Here is a 20,544-nt window from a genome sequence, read left to right as displayed (position 1 = left end):
ACAGATCCATGTTGCTGTAGGTAGGGCTCTATAAACACAGATCCATGTTGCTGTAGGTAGGGCTATATAAACACATTAGATCCATGTTGCTGTAGGTAGGACTATATAAACACAGATCCATGTTGCTGTAGGTAGGGCTATATAAACACAGATCCATGTTGCTGTAGGTAGGGCTCTATAAACACAGATCCATGTTGCTGTAGGTAGGACTCTATAAACACATTAGATCCATGTTGTTGTAGGTAGGACTATATAAACACAGATCCATGTTGCTGTAGGTAGGGCTATATAAACACAGATCCATGTTGCTGTAGGTAGGGCTATATAAACACAGATCCATGTTGCTGTAGGTAGGGCTATATAAACACAGATCCATGTTGCTGTAGGTAGGACTATATAAACACAGATCCATGTTGCTGTAGGTAGGGCTATATAAACACAGATCCATGTTGCTGTAGGTAGGGCTATATAAATACATTAGATCCATGTTGCTGTAGGTAGGGCTATATAAACACAGATCCATGTTGCTGTAGGTAGGACTATATAAACACATTAGATCCATGTTGCTGTAGGTAGGGCTATATAAACACAGATCCATGTTGCTGTAGGTAGGACTCTATAAACACATTAGATCCATGTTGCTGTAGGTAGGGCTATATAAACACAGATCCATGTTGCTGTAGGTAGGGCTATATAAATACATTAGATCCATGTTGTTGTAGGTAGGGCTATATAAACACAGATCCATGTTGCTGTAGGTAGGGCTATATAAACACAGATCCATGTTGCTGTAGGTAGGACTATATAAACACATTAGATCCATGTTGCTGTAGGTAGGGCTCTATAAACACATTAGATCCATGTTGCTGTAGGTAGGGCTATATAAACACATTAGATCCATGTTGCTGTAGGTAGGACTATATAAACACATTAGATCCATGTTGCTGTAGGTAGGACTATATAAACACAGATCCATGTTGCTGTAGGTAGGACTATATAAACACAGATCCATGTTGCTGTAGGTAGGGCTATATAAACACAGATCCATGTTGCTGTAGGTAGGACTATATAAACACAGATCCATGTTGCTGTAGGTAGGACTATATAAACACAGATCCATGTTGCTGTAGGGAGGACTCTATAAACACATTAGATCCATGTTGCTGTAGGTAGGACTCTATAAACACATTAGATCCATGTTGCTGTAGGTAGGACTCTATAAACACAGATCCATGTTGCTGTAGGTAGGACTCTATAAACACATTAGATCCATGTTGCTGTAGGTAGGACTATATAAACACATTAGATCCATGTTGCTGTAGGTAGGACTCTATAAACACATTAGGGTCTACAACCCCAAACAGCAGGCAATGCAGGTGTAAAATGTAGATTTGAAAACTCCCTAGAAAAGGCAAGAACCTACGTAGGAAGAAACCTTGAGAGGAACCAGGCTCTGATGGGTGGCCAGTCCTCTTCTGGCTGTGCCGGGTGGAGATTAGATATGTGGTGGTGGTGGAGTAGGGGCCTGAGGGCACACAGTGTGTTGTGAAATCTGTCAATGTATTGTGTAAAATGTTTTTTAAAATTGTATATGCGGCCTTAATTTTTGCCAGACCCCAGGAAGAGTAGCTGCTGCTTTGGCAGGAACTAAAAATGGGGATCCTTAATAAATACAATAAAAATAACAGTACATGGCCACTTTAGGCCAAATTATTCTTCGACACGATAACAGTAAATGAGCCATGGATTGTGTGTGTGTCCCATTCAGAGGGTGAATGGGAAAGACTGTGTGAAGCATCGGTGTCAACATAGGCCAGCATCCCTGCGGAAAGCTTTCCACAGTCCATGTCCGACGAATTGAGGCTGTTCTTAGAGCAAAAGGAAGGGTGTTCCTGATGTGTTGTACACTCCGTGTGTACTTCAATATGAACTTGAATCTCCCTTCGACCTAAAATGACGATTATGATTATTTTGTTCCTGGATATTGCTCCTAATTGTCGGTTACACAATTATACAATAATTGTACCAGCCCTACGCATCATAAATAAATGTAAATGGGAAACACAGTCAGCAGATATGCTCAGAGAGGGGAAGTAAAAAACACACAAAAAACAAGACAATGTCAATTTAAACAAAGATGTTTTAATGTTGGGTAGCACTCTATAATAACTCCACATAAAAGCATTTTATAATGGATTAGTAAATAATTTATTCATCATTACTCACATTTCAAAAAAATAAAAATGTTAGTAACCTAGTTATTCACACTTTTATAAAACAACTTTTAAAGTATTAAATAAGGTTTCCTACGATGTTTAATATAAGTCCTTCTAAACCAGCTACTAATCATTAGTAAAGTATTTTTGCATGACCTAATCAAAAGTTGTCTATTTATATTTGATAAATGTTTTGATAAATGTTTTGAGTGACCAGTGTAATTTCCTCACCAGAAGATGGACATGGTCATTGGTAGACATTCCAGGAGTATCTGATGCTCCTTAAGGTCTCTAAACGTTTTGATAAATGTTTTGAGTGACCAGTGTAATTTCCTCACCAGAAGATGGACATGGTCATTGGTAGACATTCCAGGAGTATCTGATGCTCCTTAAGGTCTCTAAATGTTTTGATAAATGTTTTGAGTGACCAGTGTAATTTCCTCACCAGAAGATGGACATGGTCATTGGTAGACATTCCAGGAGTATCTGATGCTCCTTAAGGTCTCTAAACGTTTTGATAAATGTTTTGAGTGACCAGTGTAATTTCCTCACCAGAAGATGGACATGGTCATTGGTAGACATTCCAGGAGTATCTGATGCTCCTTAAGGTCTCTAAACGTTTTGATAAATGTTTTGAGTGACCAGTGTAATTTCCTCACCAGAAGATGGACATGGTCATTGGTAGACATTCCAGGAGTATCTGATGCTCCTTAAGGTCTCTAAACGTTTTGATAAATGTTTTGATAAATGTTTTGAGTGACCAGTGTAATTTCCTCACCAGAAGATGGACATGGTCATTGGTAGACATTCCAGGAGTATCTGATGCTCCTTAAGGTCTCTAAACGTTCCCTGAACTTTATCAACGGTTAAACAATAAGCCCACAACACCGAGGATTTTTTTTAAACATTAGCGATTCTTGGCAGTGACCTTTCTACCAAAAGCAAAGTGTGGTTTTCAGTCATGCCTTAAGAGCAGTCTTATCTCAATTAACCCGGAACTGAAACCTTGCATCATCTTGTCAGTAGATTTAGTTCTGGGAGTTCCGGGTTTGTAAAGTCTCTACCCTCACAAAATAATACATATTTATATATAACCCACACTTTAGATGAGGTTCAAGCTAAAAAATACTTTAAACTAACGACTTAACTAAATGGTTTATAAATTACCTATATTAAAACATCTTATGAATGGAGTAATAATTAAATAAACTATTTACTAATAAACCCATCATAAATGCTATATGACGTGGCGTTATTACGCGTTGCTACCTACAATAGCTGTTTTTAAATAGTTACAAAGCATCGTATACAGCACAGACAGAATCTTTACCTGGGTGGGATCCATAAAGAAGAGGTTATCATGAGAAATACATTGAGCATGCTGCTAAATTGTGCTCCTTTGAAAACTACTCCCAAAACGGTGTTGTGTAAGTCCTGAACCAAACTAGCGTCCGGGTGTTCTACAGCATGGTACCTTCTCGCGGACAGACAGAAGTCCATCTAGAGAGAGACACGACGGAAAGTGGTTATTCCCTTCTCTACCAAAAGCTCAAAGACAATATCTGTATCTGAAATGGCACCCTAATCCGTATATAGTGCCCTACTTTTGTAGTGCACTATATACGGATTAGGGTGCCATTATGGACACACTAATGCGTGTGGTAGTTTCCATGAGATTCCAATCACTTCCCAATGCTGCTCAGTGGGACAGTCACCCCAAAATAAGCAGAAGTTACTGCAACAGTAGGAAGCCAAGAGACTAGACGTACAGGGGAGACAGGCTTCTGCATCCCCCATGAACAGCTCTGTCAAAAACACGGAACCGGGGTAGTCCAACAGCACAGGAGCTTCAGAATGGACTTCATCTTGTCCGACCGAGCACTTCTTTAGGGCAGCGTTATAAAAACATGTATTGGCTTTAAATCACGAGCACGGATAGATTACATGTACAGCTCAATGAAAAATTGAAAATTAAAAAAAAATAAAAAGTACACAAAATTCATGATGCCTTGAAGAAAAATAAAATGTGTCCGTTTCTATTTCAAGTTCACGTCTAATAGTCGTATATACTGGATACACATGGTACAGTACACTGTCTAATGAAATGCTGACTTCCACGTCCCTTCTAGACAGCAATGTAAGTGCCTTGAACGTACAGGCCTAACATTGAGACAGATCAGACCTGGTAGGTTCAGTCAGTCTAACGTTGAGACAGATCAGACCTGGTAGGTTCAGTCAGTCTAACGTTGAGACAGATCAGACCTGGTAGGTTCAGTCAGTCTAACATTGAGACAGATCAGACCTGGTAGGTTCAGTCAGTAACATTGAGACAGATCAGACCTGGTAGGTTCAGTCAGTCAGAAATTGAGACAGATCAGACCTGGTAGGTTCAGTCAGTCAGATATTGAGACAGATCAGACCTGGTAGGTTCAGTCAGTCTAATATTGAGACAGATCAGACCTGGTAGGTTCAGTCAGTCTAACATTGAGACAGATCAGACCTGGTAGGTTCAGTCAGTCTAACATTGAGACAGATCAGACCTGGTAGGTTCAGTCAGTCTAACATTGAGACAGATCAGACCTGGTAGGTTCAGTCAGTCAGATATTGAGACAGATCAGACCTGGTAGGTTCAGTCAGTCAGATATTGAGACAGATCAGACCTGGTAGGTTCAGTCAGTCAGATATTGAGACAGATCAGACCTGGTAGGTTCAGTCAGTCAGATATTGAGACAGATCAGACCTGGTAGATTCAGTCAGTCTAATATTGAGACAGATCAGACCTGGTAGGTTCAGTCAGTCAGTCTAACGTTGAGACAGATCAGACCTGGTAGGTTCAGTCAGTCTAACGTTGAGACAGAACAGACCTGGTAGGTTCAGTCAGTCTAACATTGAGACAGATCAGACCTGGTAGGTTCAGTCAGTCAGATATTGAGACAGATCAGACCTGGTAGGTTCAGTCAGTCTAACGTTGAGACAGATCAGACCTGGTAGGTTCAGTCAGTCTAACATTGAGACAGATCAGACCTGGTAGGTTCAGTCAGTCTAACATTGAGACAGATCAGACCTGGTAGGTTCAGTCAGTCTAACATTGAGACAGATCAGACCTGGTAGGTTCAGTCAGTCAGATATTGAGACAGATCAGACCTGGTAGGTTCAGTCAGTCAGTGGTAACACTGTATGATGTTGACCAACCATTGAATCAATCTGACATGTCAATCTGAACAATAGCTGCAGATTGACACCACCCAATAATAAAGTGAATAATCTCAACATTAAATTCTCAGTTTGCGTGATTCCCATATATCTGTTTTGTCCTTTCTTGACAAAACACCACAACCAGATCAGGGACTCAGGTTCTCGCTCTTTAACCAAAAGCAGTATATGACAAGATTTGGCTGTCGCTTGTGTTTTTTTTTGGGGGGATGGGTTGGTTTTATACAGAGGCTGAGTGATGTTTAAATAGCTTTGGGGTGCGTTCAGCAGGGCACAACGTTTTGGAGCATTATGTTGAAACAACATCCCTCTCGAGGGTATAAGAAGGAATCAAGTCTGCTCTATTCACAACACTTCTATCTGAGGGTTATACTACAAAGCAGGGTCAACGAGAGCCAGCTGACTTACCTAAATATTCTGAAATAACTCTTTACATTTTTTTGGGGGATAACCTTGAAATGAGCATGGTCAAAATTGACCGAACAACCCAAAAAATAAATGCAAATCTAAGTTGAGCTTTCTTAATGAACCAGATCAATAACTAGTTATTTCTGGTTGTTGATCAAAGTTAGCTGGCTAACTCTGATTCTGCGTTTATAGCATAACCCTCTATAATGTCAGGCAACAGTCCTGTGTACTGAAGGTGGCCCTGCTGTAGTGATGGGAGGTTGGGATCACATGTCGAGCAGTAGAACACGGGGGTCTTCAACCACGGACTTGATCTTACGCAGGAAGGTGACGGCCTCTCTGCCGTCGACCAGCCGATGGTCGTAGGTCAGAGCCACGTACATCATGGGCCGGATCTCCACCTGATGGAGAGAAACAAGACGAGAACAACTAGTAGCTAGACTATAGAACCGACCGCGCCGCAGTCGTCAAAGAACCGACCGCGCCGCAGTCGCCATAGAACCGACCGCGCCGCAGTCGCCATAGAACCGACCGCGCCGCAGTCATTTAGTCATAATAAATCGTGATAAAATAACTGACTCAGGTTGAAACTTACATTATAGCAGCTAGATTTTTTTTTATTTTTTAGAAAATATAACTTTGTTGACATGACAACGCGCATTCATACATTTGCGTCAAATTATGTCCAATTCAAATTCTGGATGGAGACACATTTAATGCGTTGGCATACAGAAGCGAATGTACTGCGGGTGTCACCCACCTTGCCGCCGATGGCCACAGGCCTGTCGAAGATACCGTGCATGCCCAAGATGGCTGACTGGGGCGGGTTGATGATGGGCGTGCCGAACATGGAACCGAACACTCCTCCGTTACTGATGGTGAAGGTTCCTCCGTCCATGTCCTCCACAGCCAGCAGATTATTACGAGCCTGGACAAAAACACACACAGGAGTCAGTCCTGTCGTTAGTCCATTTTTTTTTTTTTTTTTTTACATTCATCTCCCGTTTGAAGAGCTTCTTGGTCGCCGTTTTTCACAAGGTGGTGTCATCATACTGGGAAGGCAGGGTAGCCTAGTGGTTAGAGTGGAGGGGCGGCAGGTAGCCTAGTGGTTAGAGTGGAGGGGCGGCAGGTAGCCTAGTGGTTAGAGTGGAGGGGCGGCAGGTAGCCTAGTGGTTAGAGTGGAGGGGCGGCAGGGTAGCCTAGTGGTTAGAGTGGAGGGGCGGCAGGTAGCCTAGTGGTTAGAGTGGAGGGGCGGCAGGTAGCCTAGTGGTTAGAGTGGAGGGCGGCAGGGTAGCCTAGTGGTTAGAGTGGAGGGGCGGCAGGGTAGCCTAGTGGTTAGAGTGGAGGGGCGGCAGGGTAGCCTAGTGGTTAGAGTGGAGGGGCGGCAGGGTAGCCTAGTGGTTAGAGTGGAGGGGCGGCAGGGTAGCCTAGTGGTTAGAGTGGAGGGCGGCAGGGTAGCCTAGTGGTTAGAGTGGAGGGCGGCAGGGTAGCCTAGTGGTTAGAGTGGAGGGGCGGCAGGGTAGCCTAGTGGTTAGAGTGGAGGGCGGCAGGGTAGCCTAGTGGTTAGAGTGGAGGGCGGCAGGGTAGCCTAGTGGTTAGAGTGGAGGGGCGGCAGGTAGCCTAGTGGTTAGAGTGGAGGGTGGCAGGGTAGCCTAGTGGTTAGAGTGGAGGGGCGGCAGGTAGCCTAGTGGTTAGAGTGGAGGGGCGGCAGGGAGCCTAGTGGTTAGAGTGGAGGGGCGGCAGGGTAGCCTAGTGGTTAGAGTGGAGGGCGGCAGGTAGCCTAGTGGTTAGAGTGGAGGGCGGCAGGGTAGCCTAGTGGTTAGAGTGGAGGGCGGCAGGGTAGCCTAGTGGTTAGAGTGGAGGGGCGGCAGGGTAGCCTAGTGGTTAGAGTGGAGGGCGGCAGGGTAGCCTAGTGGTTAGAGTGGAGGGCGGCAGGGTAGCCTAGTGGTTAGAGTGGAGGGCGGCAGGGTAGCCTAGTGGTTAGAGTGGAGGGGCGGCAGGTAGCCTAGTGGTTAGAGTGGAGGGGCGGCAGGTAGCCTAGTGGTTAGAGTGGAGGGCGGCAGGTAGCCTAGTGGTTAGAGTGGAGGGCGGCAGGGTAGCCTAGTGGTTAGAGTGGAGGGCGGCAGGGTAGCCTAGTGGTTAGAGTGGAGGGGCGGCAGGTAGCCTAGTGGTTAGAGTGGAGGGGCGGCAGGTAGCCTAGTGGTTAGAGTGGAGGGCGGCAGGTAGCCTAGTGGTTAGAGTGGAGGGGCGGCAGGGTAGCCTAGTGGTTAGAGTGGAGGGCGGCAGGGTAGCCTAGTGGTTAGAGTGGAGGGGCGGCAGTGGGGTAGCCTAGCCTAGTGGTTAGAGTGGAGGGGCGGCAGGTAGCCTAGTGGTTAGAGTGGAGGGGCGGCAGGTAGCCTAGTGGTTAGAGTGGAGGGGCGGCAGGTAGCCTAGTGGTTAGAGTGGAGGGCGGCAGGGTAGCCTAGTGGTTAGAGTGGAGGGGCGGCAGGTAGCCTAGTGGTTAGAGTGGAGGGCGGCAGGTAGCCTAGTGGTTAGAGTGGAGGGGCGGCAGGGTAGCCTAGTGGTTAGAGTGGAGGGCGGCAGGGTAGCCTAGTGGTTAGAGTGGAGGGCGGCAGGTAGCCTAGTGGTTAGAGTGGAGGGCGGCAGGTAGCCTAGTGGTTAGAGTGGAGGGCGGCAGGTAGCCTAGTGGTTAGAGTGGAGGGCGGCAGGGTAGCCTAGTGGTTAGAGTGGAGGGGCGGCAGGTAGCCTAGTGGTTAGAGTGGAGGGGCGGCAGGTAGCCTAGTGGTTAGAGTGGAGGTGCGGCAGGGTAGCCTAGTGGTTAGAGTGGAGGGGCGGCAGGTAGCCTAGTGGTTAGAGTGGAGGGCGGCAGGGTAGCCTAGTGGTTAGAGTGGAGGGCGGCAGGGTAGCCTAGTGGTTAGAGAGGGGCGGCAGGGTAGCCTAGTGGTTAGAGTGGAGGGCGGCAGGTAGCCTAGTGGTTAGAGTGGAGGGCGGCAGGTAGCCTAGTGGTTAGAGTGGAGGGGCGGCAGGGTAGCCTAGTGGTTAGAGTGGAGGGGCGGCAGGGTAGCCTAGTGGTTAGAGTGGAGGGCGGCAGGGTAGCCTAGTGGTTAGAGTGGAGGGCGGCAGGTAGCCTAGTGGTTAGAGTGGAGGGCGGCAGGGTAGCCTAGTGGTTAGAGTGGGGGCGGCAGGGTAGCCTAGTGGTTCGAGTGGAGGGGCGGCAGGGTAGCCTAGTGGTTAGAGTGGAGGGCGGCAGGGTAGCCTAGTGGTTAGAGTGGAGGGGCGGCAGGGTAGCCTAGTGGTTAGAGTGGAGGGCGGCAGGGTAGCCTAGTGGTTAGAGTGGAGGGGCGGCAGGGTAGCCAAGTGGTTAGAGTGGAGGGGCGGCAGGGTAGCCTAGTGGTTAGAGTGGAGGGGCGGCAGGGTAGCCTAGTGGTTAGAGTGGAGGGGCGGCAGGGTAGCCTAGTGGTTAGAGTGGAGGGGCGGCAGGGTAGCCTAGTGGTTAGAGTGGAGGGGCGGCAGGGTAGCCTAGTGGTTAGAGTGGAGGGGCGGCAGGGTAGCCTAGTGGTTAGAGTGGAGGGCGGCAGGGTAGCCTAGTGGTTAGAGTGGAGGGCGGCAGGGTAGCCTAGTGGTTAGAGTGGAGGGCGGCAGGGTAGCCTAGTGGTTAGAGTGGAGGGCGGCAGGGTAGCCTAGTGGTTAGAGTGGAGGGCGGCAGGGTAGCCTAGTGGTTAGAGTGGAGGGCGGCAGGGTAGCCTAGTGGTTAGAGTGGAGGGGCGGCAGGGTAGCCTAGTGGTTAGAGTGGAGGGACGGCAGGGTAGCCAAGTGGTTAGAGTGGAGGGCGGCAGGGTAGCCTAGTGGTTAGAGTGGAGGGCGGCAGGGTAGCCTAGTGGTTAGAGTGGAGGGGCGGCAGGGTAGCCTAGTGGTTAGAGTGGAGGGGCGGCAGGGTAGCCTAGTGGTTAGAGTGGAGGGGCGGCAGGGTAGCCTAGTGGTTAGAGTGGAGGGGCGGCAGGGTAGCCTAGTGGTTAGAGTGGAGGGCGGCAGGGTAGCCTAGTGGTTAGAGTGGAGGGCGGCAGGGTAGCCTAGTGGTTAGAGTGGAGGGCGGCAGGGTAGCCTAGTGGTTAGAGTGGAGGGGCGGCAGGGTAGCCTAGTGGTTAGAGTGGAGGGGCGGCAGGGTAGCCTAGTGGTTAGAGTGGAGGGGCGGTAGGGTAGCCTAGTGGTTAGAGTGTAGAGGAGACAGGGTAGCCTAGTGGTTAGAGCGTTGGACTAGTAACCAGAAGGTTGCAAGTTCAAATCCCCGAGCTGACAAAGTACAAATCTCTCGCTCTGCCCCTGAACAGGCAGTTAACCCACTGTTCCTAGGCAGTCATTGAAAATAAGAATTTGTTCTTAACTGACTTGCCTGGTTAAATAAAAGGTAAAAATATTGATGTGGTGACATAAGGCCCGATCTCAGACTAACTGTTGGATCGTATGTCTACAACAGTGACACATTCATCCCACTCAAACAAAGCCTTGTTCAGTACCTTCTCTCCCAGACCGTTGATGGTTTTCTCAATGTCAGCAAAGTTCATGGTCTCTACGTTGCGAATAACCGGTACAACCAGTCCCTGGTGAAGAGCAGCAGAAGATACACACCTTTCTGGTTACATTTGTATAGAATTTTCACCCAACACACAGAAGAAACCACCGACACACAGCAAAGAATACAAACACAACATCCTACCGTACAAGGATCTTTAGCCAACGATCAATCCACTAATAAAATGACCACTATTTAATATATAGATTTGGTCCAACCTCCCACCAACAGCTCAGGACCAGGACAACAAGGGGCAGTCAATAAGAGAACAGAATGTATAGGTCACATGTCCTCTGTGCCTTACCTTGGGAGTGGCCACAGCCACACTGATGTCAACATAATCCCTGTACACAATCTCTTTGGTTGTATCGTCAATCACTGGGGACAGGAAACAGGAAGAGACTAAAATCATCCTCACATTTTTTTTATATATATATTTTTTTTACCTCAATGACATTTCTGTTTAATTTCATCCATTCTGGAGGTTCTGGGAAAGAAATTCAGTTTGAGACTACTAAATCTTAAGATTCCTCCCAGCAACAGAATACCATGTATAACTTAATAAAAAACCTGTTGACTTTAACATGTAACTGTGGAAATAATGTCCCTGTGGGGTTCTGGTAACTAACTATCAAAACTCCCTGGTTTTCAAGAAATCATGGATTTCCTTCCAACTGAGATTTCTGGAAAACCAGGAAGTTTGGGGAAAGTTCATATATAAAAAAATATATATAAAAAAGAAAGAAAGAGACACAGAGAGAGAGAGATAGTCTGCGGGGGTAGAGGGTTAGTCTGCGGGGGTAGAGGGTCTTACCTCCATTGACAGAAGGCTGGTCCATGAGAGCGTGTGCTGAAGCCTTAACGAAGGCCGACATGAAACCCAGCTTGATGTTGTGTCGTTTCAGGAAAGCATCTTTATGGAGCTTCCTCATCTCTTGGATGTTGCTGAGGAGGGATGGGAGAGAACAAGCATTAAAGCAGGGGGTGAGGGATGTGAGAGAGCATTCATTAAAGCAGGGGGTGAGGGATGTGAGAGAGCATTCATTAAAGCAGGGGTGAGGGATGTGAGAGAGCATTCATTAAAGCAGGGGGTGAGGGATGTGAGAGAACAAGCATTAAAGCAGGGGGTGAGGGATGTGAGAGAACAAGCATTAAAGCAGGGGGTGAGGGATGTGAGAGAACAAGCATTAAAGCAGGGGTGAGGGATGGGAGAGAACAAGCATTACAGCAGGGGGTGAGGGATGTGAGAGAACAAGCATTACAGCAGGGGGTGAGGGATGGGAGAGAACAAGCATTAAAGCAGGGGGGTGAGGGATGTGAGAGAACAAGCATTAAAGCAGGGGGTGAGGGATGGGAGAGAACAAGCATTAAAGCAGGGGGTGAGGGATGTGAGAGAACAAGTATTAAAGCAGGGAGTGAGGGATGGGAGAGAACAAGCATTACAGCAGGGGGTGAGGGATGGGAGAGAACAAGCATTAAATCAGGGAGTGAGGGATGTGAGAGAACAAGTATTAAAGCAGGGTGGTGAGGGATGTGAGAGAACAAGCATTACAGCAGGGGGTGAGGGATGTGAGAGAACAAGCATTAAAGCAGAGAGTGAGGGATGTGAGAGAACAAGCATTACAGCAGGGGGTGAGGGATGTGAGAGAACAAGCATTACAGCAGGGGGTGAGGGATGTGAGAGAACAAGCATTAAAGCAGAGAGTGAGGGATGTGAGAGAACAAGCATTACAGCAGGGGGTGAGGGATGTGAGAGAACAAGCATTACAGCAGGGGGTGAGGGATGTGAGAGAACAAGCATTAAATCAGGGAGTGAGGGATGTGAGAGAACAAGCATTACAGCAGGGGTGAGGATGTGAGAGAACAAGCATTACAGCAGGGGGTGACGGATGTGAGAGAACAAGCATTACAGCAGGGGGTGAGGGATGTGAGAGAACAAGCATTAAAGCAGGGGGTGAGGGATGGGAGAGAACAAGCATTAAAGCAGGGGGGTGAGGGATGTGAGAGAACAAGCATTACAGCAGGGAGTGAGGGATGTGAGAGAACAAGCATTACAGCAGGGGGTGAGGGATGTGAGAGAACAAGTATTAAAGCAGGGAGTGAGGGATGGGAGAGAACAAGCATTACAGCAGGGGGTGAGGGATGGGAGAGAACAAGCATTAAATCAGGGAGTGAGGGATGTGAGAGAACAAGTATTAAAGCAGGGTGGTGAGGGATGTGAGAGAACAAGCATTACAGCAGGGGGTGAGGGATGTGAGAGAACAAGCATTACAGCAGGGGGTGAGGGATGTGAGAGAACAAGCATTACAGCAGGGGGTGTGTGTCGCTTCAGGAAAACATCTTCATGGAGCTTCCCTACTGGGTGGTCATTTTGGTGGACAACAACATTTCCAAGGGTAAACAACAGGCCATTTATGAAGTGTCTATATGTGCATGTTTGCACCCGCGGTTCCACTGGAGCCACTTGACCATAGAGGACAAATAAAGTTGGACGGTCACCTCATGTCTATCTCGTTGAAGGTGGTGAGCATGGCACAAGTCTGCTGAGCCTCTTTTAGCCTCTGAGCGATCCTCAGCCTCATACGATTCATCTTGACCTGGACGAATAATAAGACAATTGGTTGGGAGCATCTGTCTGGTATCTCAATCAAATCACAGCAAGACCACTTCTCTTGGTTTGAAACTAGCCTAAGGCTTTTCCCCTGCCATTTCATCTTGTTGTGTTAGTATGGGAGTGTTGGCCTGAAGTTGGCCTGGTGTGGAGAGGCCTTACCCTGCTCTCTGTCCTGGCCCCATGGGCTGCTGGTTCTGCTGGTGCTGCTGGTGCGCTGGGCTTGACTGCAGAAACTAAAGAGAGCATAAGACAGAATTTATGCACAAAAAAAAAGCTTATAATGATAAAAGAAAATTGTGAGAACCCCGCTTAAATATATATATTTGATATAATTCTACTGAAGTTAAACATGAATCTAAATGCACTTTTATAACAGTTGAGCAGCTGACGTACCAGGTTTGGCTTGGGCTGCTTGTGTTGGCACGGGAGGCACCACGGGCATGGCGACGGGGATGGCAGCCGGGGTAGGAGCAGCGGCTGCTGCAGGGGCCTCTGCTGCTGGGACAGAAGCGGCTGCTGCAGCTGACCAGAGGAGAAGAAGACATTGACATCGTGATTTTCAGATCAACTCCTGATAGGAACGGTACTACGTGTATGAAGATCAAAGGATCAGTTGGACGAGAGAGAAGAGGAAGAGCGTTACCTCCTTTTTTGAGTTTGAAGAGGGGATTCCCGGCCTCCACTCTCCCTCCATCTGGCACGAGCAGCTCCGTGATCACACCGGACGCTGGAGACGGCACCTGCAACGAGGTCTGAGAGAAAAACGTAGTCTTCACATCAAAACAGTTCCTGAAATTACAAACTCAGGATTCGACAGCTCGCCTTTTCTAAATATCCGATCATCAACGCCATTTCTTTATTCCGTAAAATGTTGTGTTTGACATAAAGGTCAAGGCTATATATATTTTTCGTATTCCATTCCAGTGTGAGACTTCTTAGTGTTTACAGTACCTTGTCGGTCTCGATCTCACACACCACCTCATCCTCTTTCACTGAATCTCCAACAGCTGGAAAAGACCAAAAGGAAGATATTACTACACAAAACCTTCCTGGGAACAACATACTAAACGGAAGCCCGCTCCACAAAAAAAAAAAAACAACCCAGGACACCGACCTTTCTCCCACCTGACGTCCCCTTCTGTGATCGACTCAGAGAACGGAGGGGTGTTGACGGTGACAACCTCATCCCCTGGTCGAAAACAAAAACAAAACAAAGATGTCAGAGTGAGATTTGATTTAATACAACGACTTGTTTAAATACACAGGACACAGACGAGACAGTAGTTTTAATACGTACTGTGTGCCGCAGACGTCTTGAAGTATCTGATGTGGAAGACACCAACTGATGACGGAGACTCAAATCTACGTAACAACAGAAGAAGAAAACATGTCATTATGTAGCAGGCTATAAAGTAGTCCGTTGTAAAAACAAGTGGCTTAAAACTAGTGCAACACACACTAAATGACTGAACAGTATTGTGTAGCAGACATCAGACATCTTCAGATGTTTGTTTGCTCAGCCTGAGGCAAAACATACGGACAAAAACCCAGGACAGAGGACACTTACGACTGACTGTTCCTGTAGACAACCCTGTTGCCAACGGATAGGCCTTCAAGGAGATAAAACGAAGACAGACCGAGAAGGGAAGAAAGAGGGGGGGAGAAAGAGGAAGGGATATGATTATTATCAACAGTGATAACCATGGCTGCCACTGTTGAGTCAGTCTTCTTGAGAACCCTGGGCCGTGCGAATACATAATCAGCTCCTTGATGATGGGGCATATTTAACCACTCACAGGCCCTCCAGTGCTCTTTGATACTTCATGGGCATTACAGTCTTCTGAGCCATGAATCACCATCCATACAGGGCTTGTTTATTCAGATTTATTACGAGGAACAAAGGCCTCTGATCTTACATTAGTCCTGGGTGGGCTGTGTTCATCAGGCACAAAACGGAAACAAAACAGACCGAAATGGGGAACGGGCTTACATGGATTTGTCCAATGAGGAAAGCGTGTTTTTTTGTTTGTTTTCCATTGCAAATCGTTTTGTTACGGTGTGCCTTAATGAACAGGACCCTGTACTGCTCAACCCTACAGACAGAGGAGAAAGAGAGAGGCCCACTCACCTGAAGCAGTCCTTCCAGCCAGCACATTATTCCCCTGAAAATAAATGGGAACGGGAGGAAGATAAATATCCTTTCAATTGAAATCTTCGCCGGGCTGCTTCAGAATCAAAATCCGGCCTACATCATCATTCAATATGCTTGCTTGCATTAAGGGAGCTTTGAATATGTAGCAATGGAGGCAAAGGTGTGCTTAGATTAAATATCTCTCTGATTCAAACAAACAGCTTTGAAGTCAAAGGGGCAAAGTTGGAAAAAAAACAGAGAATTGGGGTGCGTTCAGTTCAGTGTTTGTGTAACGGATGTGAAACGGCTAGCTTAGTTAGCGGTGGTACGCGCTAAATAGCTTTTCAATGGGTGACGTCACTTGCTCTGAGACCTTGAAGTAGTGGTTCCCCTTTGCTCTGCAAGGGCCGCGGCTTTTGTGGAGCGATGGGTAATGATGCTTCCTGGGTGACTGTTGTTGATGTGTGCAGAGGGTCCCTGGTTAGGGTCCCTGGTTCGAGCCCGGGTATGGGCGAGGGGACGGTCTAAAGTTATACTGTTACATTTGCTGGGTTGCTTAACGGTTTGTACCCGAAATAAAATGTTTCCCCCAAAACGGTGCGCGCCATTCTTCCAACAGTCTTTTAGGGACATTTTGCTTCCATTTGGTGGGTGAGGTGTGGACTGATCTATATGGGTGATTGTGACTGAATATGTATATGTATATATATATGACTGAAATCAGATAACTCGTGCAGAACACCTTACACAATAGACCTCTGGGACACCATAATCACAGCTTTTTATCAACAGAATGTTCAGTACAGTACCGTTTCCATTGACATTAACGGTGCGCAGTTCTGTCGTAACTGAAAACACCCCTGCTTTCATGGTCACTCTGCATCTCAGCATAACGAGACAAAACATCTGGCCATGACGTGTTCCTGAATCCAGACACGTTCTAACAGCACAGCTGGAGTTGAATGCCACAGAACTGACACTGAATGAGTCGCCTTGACGGCATACCCCCCCACCCCCACAGGCCAAATCCTAACGACGCTGGGACAATTGTGCACCGCCCCTATGGGACTCCCAATCGAAGTCGGTTGTGATACAGCCTGGAAACAAACCAGGGTCTGTAGTGACGCCTCGAGCACTGAGATGCAGTGAGTGCATTAGAGAGCCTTCTTTGAAACACGTTACCCCCCTTCCATCACCTACAGCTCAGCATTTAACACCATAGTACCCTCCAAACTCGTCATCAAGCTCGAGACCCTGGGTCTCGACCCCGCCCTGTGCAACTGGGTACTGGACTTCCTGACGGGCCGCACGCAGGTGGTGAGGGTAGGTAACAACATCTCCATCCCGCTGATCCTCAACACTGGGGCCCCACAAGGGTGCATTCTGAGCTCTCTCCTGTACTCCCTGTTCACCCACGACTGCGTGGCCACGCACGCCTCCAACTCAATCATCAAATTTGCGGACGACACAACAGTGGTAGGCTTGATTACCAACAATGATGAGACGGCCTACAGGGAGGAGGTGAGGGCCCTCGGAGTGTGGTGTCAGGAAAATAACCTCACACTCAAACTAAGGAGATGATTGTGGACTTCAGGAAACAGCAGAGGGAACACCCCCCTATCCACATCGATGGAACAGTAGTGGAGAGGGTAGCAAGTTTTAAGTTCCTCGGCATACACATCACAGACAAACTGAATTGGTCCACCCACACAGACAGCATCGTGAAGGCGGCGCAGCAGTGCCTCTTCAACCTCAGGAGGCTGAAGAAATTTGGCTTGTCACCAAAAGCACTCACAAACTTCTACAGATGCACAATCGAGAGCATCCTGTCGGGCTGTATCACCGCCTGGTACGGCAACTGCTCCGCCCACAACCGTAAGGCTCTCCAGAGGATAGTGAGGTCTGCACAACGCATCACCGGGGGCAAACTACCTGCCCTCCAGGACACCTACACCACCCAATGTCACAGGAAGCCATAAAGATCATCAAGGACAACAACCACCCGAGCCACTGCCTGTTCACCCCGCTATCATCCAGAAGGCGAGGTCAGTACAGGTGCATCAAAGCAGGGGCCGAGAGACTGAAAAACAGCTATCTCAAGGCCATCAGACTGTTAAACAGCCACCACTAACATTGAGTGGCTGCTGCCAACACACTGACTCAACTCCAGCCACTTTAATAATGGGAATTTATGTAAAATATATCACTAGCCACTTTAAACAATGCTACTTAATATAATGTTTACATATCCTACATTATTTCTCTCATATGTCTACGTATATACTGTACTCTATATCATCTACTGCATCCTTATGTAATACATGTATCACTAGCCACTTTAAACTATGCCACTTTGTTTACATACTCATCTCATATGTATATACTGTACTCGATACGATCTACTGCATCTTGCCTATGCCGCTCTGTACCATCACTCATTCATATATCTTTATGTACATATTCTTTATCCCTTTACACTTGTGTGTATAAGGTAGTAGTTTTGGAATTGTTAGCTAGATTACTCGTTGGTTATTACTGCATTGTCGGAACTAGAAGCACAAGCATTTCGCTACACTCGCATTAACATCTGCTAACATTACCCCCCTTCCCTTCGATACGTTTTGCCCCTTTCTCTATTTTTGTATGCCATTTTTCAGTCAATGGTTTTCATCTGTTAAACCCCACTACCTAATAAAAGTTCATACAATTAGGTCTACTGACTACTAGTCCTTTAGACCAGGGTTCCCCAAACTCAGCCCCCCCCCCCCCCCCAGCATGTACAACCGGTAAAGTAATTGTAAATATCATTTTATTCAACATTCAGCCTTATAGAGACTATGTATTGCGTTTTTTACTTAATTTTTTTTTTTTTTTTTACAGGGACTTCTTTCAGACCGATGTTATGGCGTAACCATGGTAACAGGCTGACGTTTTGCTACAGCAGACTTGGTCGTGTAACTTGGTGTAGTGCAAGTGGGGATGCAGAGGACCGCTCAACTCCATTTATCTTATTATCTTGGTGTAGTGAAAGTGGGGATGCAGAGACAGCTCAACTCCATTTATCTTATTATCTTGGTGTAGTGAAAGTGGGGATGCAGAGACAGCTCAACTCCATTTATCTTATTATCTTGGTGTAGTGAAAGTGGGGATGCAGAGACAGCTCAACTCCATTTATCTTATTATCTTGGTGTAGTGAAAGTGGGGATGCAGAGACAGCTCAACTCCATTTATCTTATTATCTTGGTGTAGTGAAAGTGGGGATGCAGACCGCTCAACTCCATTTATCTTATTATCTTGGTGTAGTGAACGTGGGGATGCAGAGACCGCTCAACTCCATTTATCTTATTATCTTGGTGTAGTGAAAGTGGGGATGCAGAGACAGCTCAACTCCATTTATCTTATTATCTTGGTGTCGTGAAAGTGGGGATGCAGAGACAGCTCAACTCCATTTATCTTATTATCTTGGTGTAGTGAAAGTGGGGATGCAGAGACAGCTCAACTCCATTTATCTTATTATCTTGGTGTAGTGAAAGTGGGGATGCAGAGACAGCTCAACTCCATTATCTTATATCGAGGCGGACTTGTGTATTGATCACTGATCGTGTGATTTGCTAGCTACAACATTGAGACGACACCATCAGTAGATACTTGTACAAATATCAATTCTGAAAACGTTTACCAGTACCTATGTTTGTCCTTTACAACTGCTGCCCTTCCGCGGGGTGCTGAAATTCATACTTAATAAAAACAAAAATGAAAACGTAATAAACTTTTATCGAATACAACCACCGACGTCTTCCTCGATATAATAGAACCGAGCTTAGCGTTCCTCAGCTAATAACAGATGAGCTAAACACACACGACGGGCTATTTCTGGCGCAAGTTTCAAACAGAGGTCAGCTGTAAAATATACCACAAAAACAAACTAATAGCTGGGGAATAACACTGCAGTATATGCATGAGAGGTGTGGCTCAAGTGTGTCTTTACAATCCTACATGTGAAACAGCTAGTTTACTGTCCGAGTCATCTGCGGTATTAAATGTTGCATCCATGACAGCTCTCGCCTGTTATTAATGTGGAACCCAACATGGATTTTAGAGCAGTAGAGGACATTAACTAACTAGTTAGCTAGTAATCTTATGGTAGCTAGGCTAGATACCTCGCTAGCTAGCAGGTTAGATAGCTAACTAAGTAGCTTGCTATTCAGGTACCGCCAACAAGTAAATCCCAGTAAAAAACTAGAATAGCATAATGGTAGCTAGCTAATAAGCTCAGGTAGCTAACTAAGTTAATTTAACCGATTTAGCTACCTGTGACAATCCGATTGGTCTTTAAATAATTTAGCTAGCTAAATTAGTTGGTTTTGGTTATATTCCTACTAACTACGCATATCTAACATATTTATATTTCATAACGAATTGAGAGAGGGGGGGGGAAAACAAGCCATTTCCTTAGTTAGACATAGTTAGTAGGACGGGTGTCATTATGTCCTTGGGTTCAGGGTGAGGCCTATTCCCTGCTAAGCTATGGCGTTCAAGAGAAAAGTTTTTGCCTCACTCCAAAGGTTACGGTACACGGGAAATGTAATCGGTATTTCTCTCCTACCTGACTTAACGCAGACAGAGACCGCCCGAGTGTCCGGGAAAGACATCGGGAATGCGATAACATAGCTTCAACCGTGGTGGTAAACCGACCAAAAAGGGAAGAGTGGTAACGAAGGTCTGACAGTAGAAGCTGTCGTCAAGGCTCTGCGCCGACGGAAAGCGACGAGGGACAAAACTAATGTCGTTTTAATGATAGGGGAGGTAGCTCATTCTACCAGGCCTGACTACATACACTCCAACAGTCTGAACTTCAGGCTGCGTTTTGTTGTCTAAAATATTATAAATGATTGAAGAAATCGTATTTTGTGATCCATTTTATAGAAATAAAAAAGGCTAAATAATAAAACACGCGTCATTCAAAAACATGCGGTGTGATATTGTGCAAAACAAAATTAGGAAATGTTTTGTCTGTCATTTCGTTCCCACAGAGGCTGATGGTATGAGCTAATCGATAATGAGGTTGCTTTTATTATTGAGGTGCCACGCCCCCTCCTTGTGTGGATTTATGGGGTTCTAGGAAATACAGTATTGCCCTGTTATAATAACCCTCCTCTCCTGTGGCACGCATCAATTCTTCTCTCTTTTCTGGACAGCTATCTTCACTCTGAGCAACAGGTAGGTAGACATCCTTTTTCTTGTTTGTGTCTGTGGGATCTTAGGAAATAAGACAGGTGAAATTTAGACGATAAACTGTAACAATATTCTCAACAAAGATAATGATTTTTTTGAAAGTAATAGCTCAAATATATGTTTTTTTTATTAAAAGAAATAGTGTGATTGGATTTCA

General features: G+C 46.4%; 1 protein-coding gene across 1 annotated transcript; it reads right to left on the bottom strand.

Annotated features, from left to right (window-relative positions):
* Positions 1-5,876: 5,876 nt before the first annotated feature.
* LOC115139140 (dihydrolipoyllysine-residue succinyltransferase component of 2-oxoglutarate dehydrogenase complex, mitochondrial-like) lies at positions 5,877-19,919 on the bottom strand. Its single transcript, XM_029676268.2, has 15 exons — positions 19,759-19,919; positions 15,150-15,183; positions 14,589-14,631; positions 14,319-14,383; positions 14,136-14,210; positions 13,973-14,028; positions 13,665-13,773; positions 13,415-13,543; positions 13,181-13,254; positions 12,907-13,004; positions 11,222-11,352; positions 10,712-10,785; positions 10,352-10,435; positions 6,598-6,765; positions 5,877-6,238 (listed from the first exon to the last, which is right to left on the bottom strand). The coding sequence occupies exons 1-15, from the start codon at positions 19,819-19,821 to the stop codon at positions 6,104-6,106; spliced, it is 1,338 nt and encodes a 445-aa protein (XP_029532128.1). The 5' UTR covers positions 19,822-19,919; the 3' UTR covers positions 5,877-6,103.
* Between the last annotated feature and the right edge of the window lie 625 nt (positions 19,920-20,544).

This window comes from Oncorhynchus nerka, linkage group LG13 (genome assembly GCF_034236695.1).
Source record: "Oncorhynchus nerka isolate Pitt River linkage group LG13, Oner_Uvic_2.0, whole genome shotgun sequence".
NCBI classification, from domain to species: Eukaryota; Metazoa; Chordata; class Actinopteri; order Salmoniformes; family Salmonidae; genus Oncorhynchus; species Oncorhynchus nerka.
The sequence above is the reverse complement of the archived record's forward strand: the minus strand, read 5'-3'. Positions and strand labels throughout refer to the sequence as shown.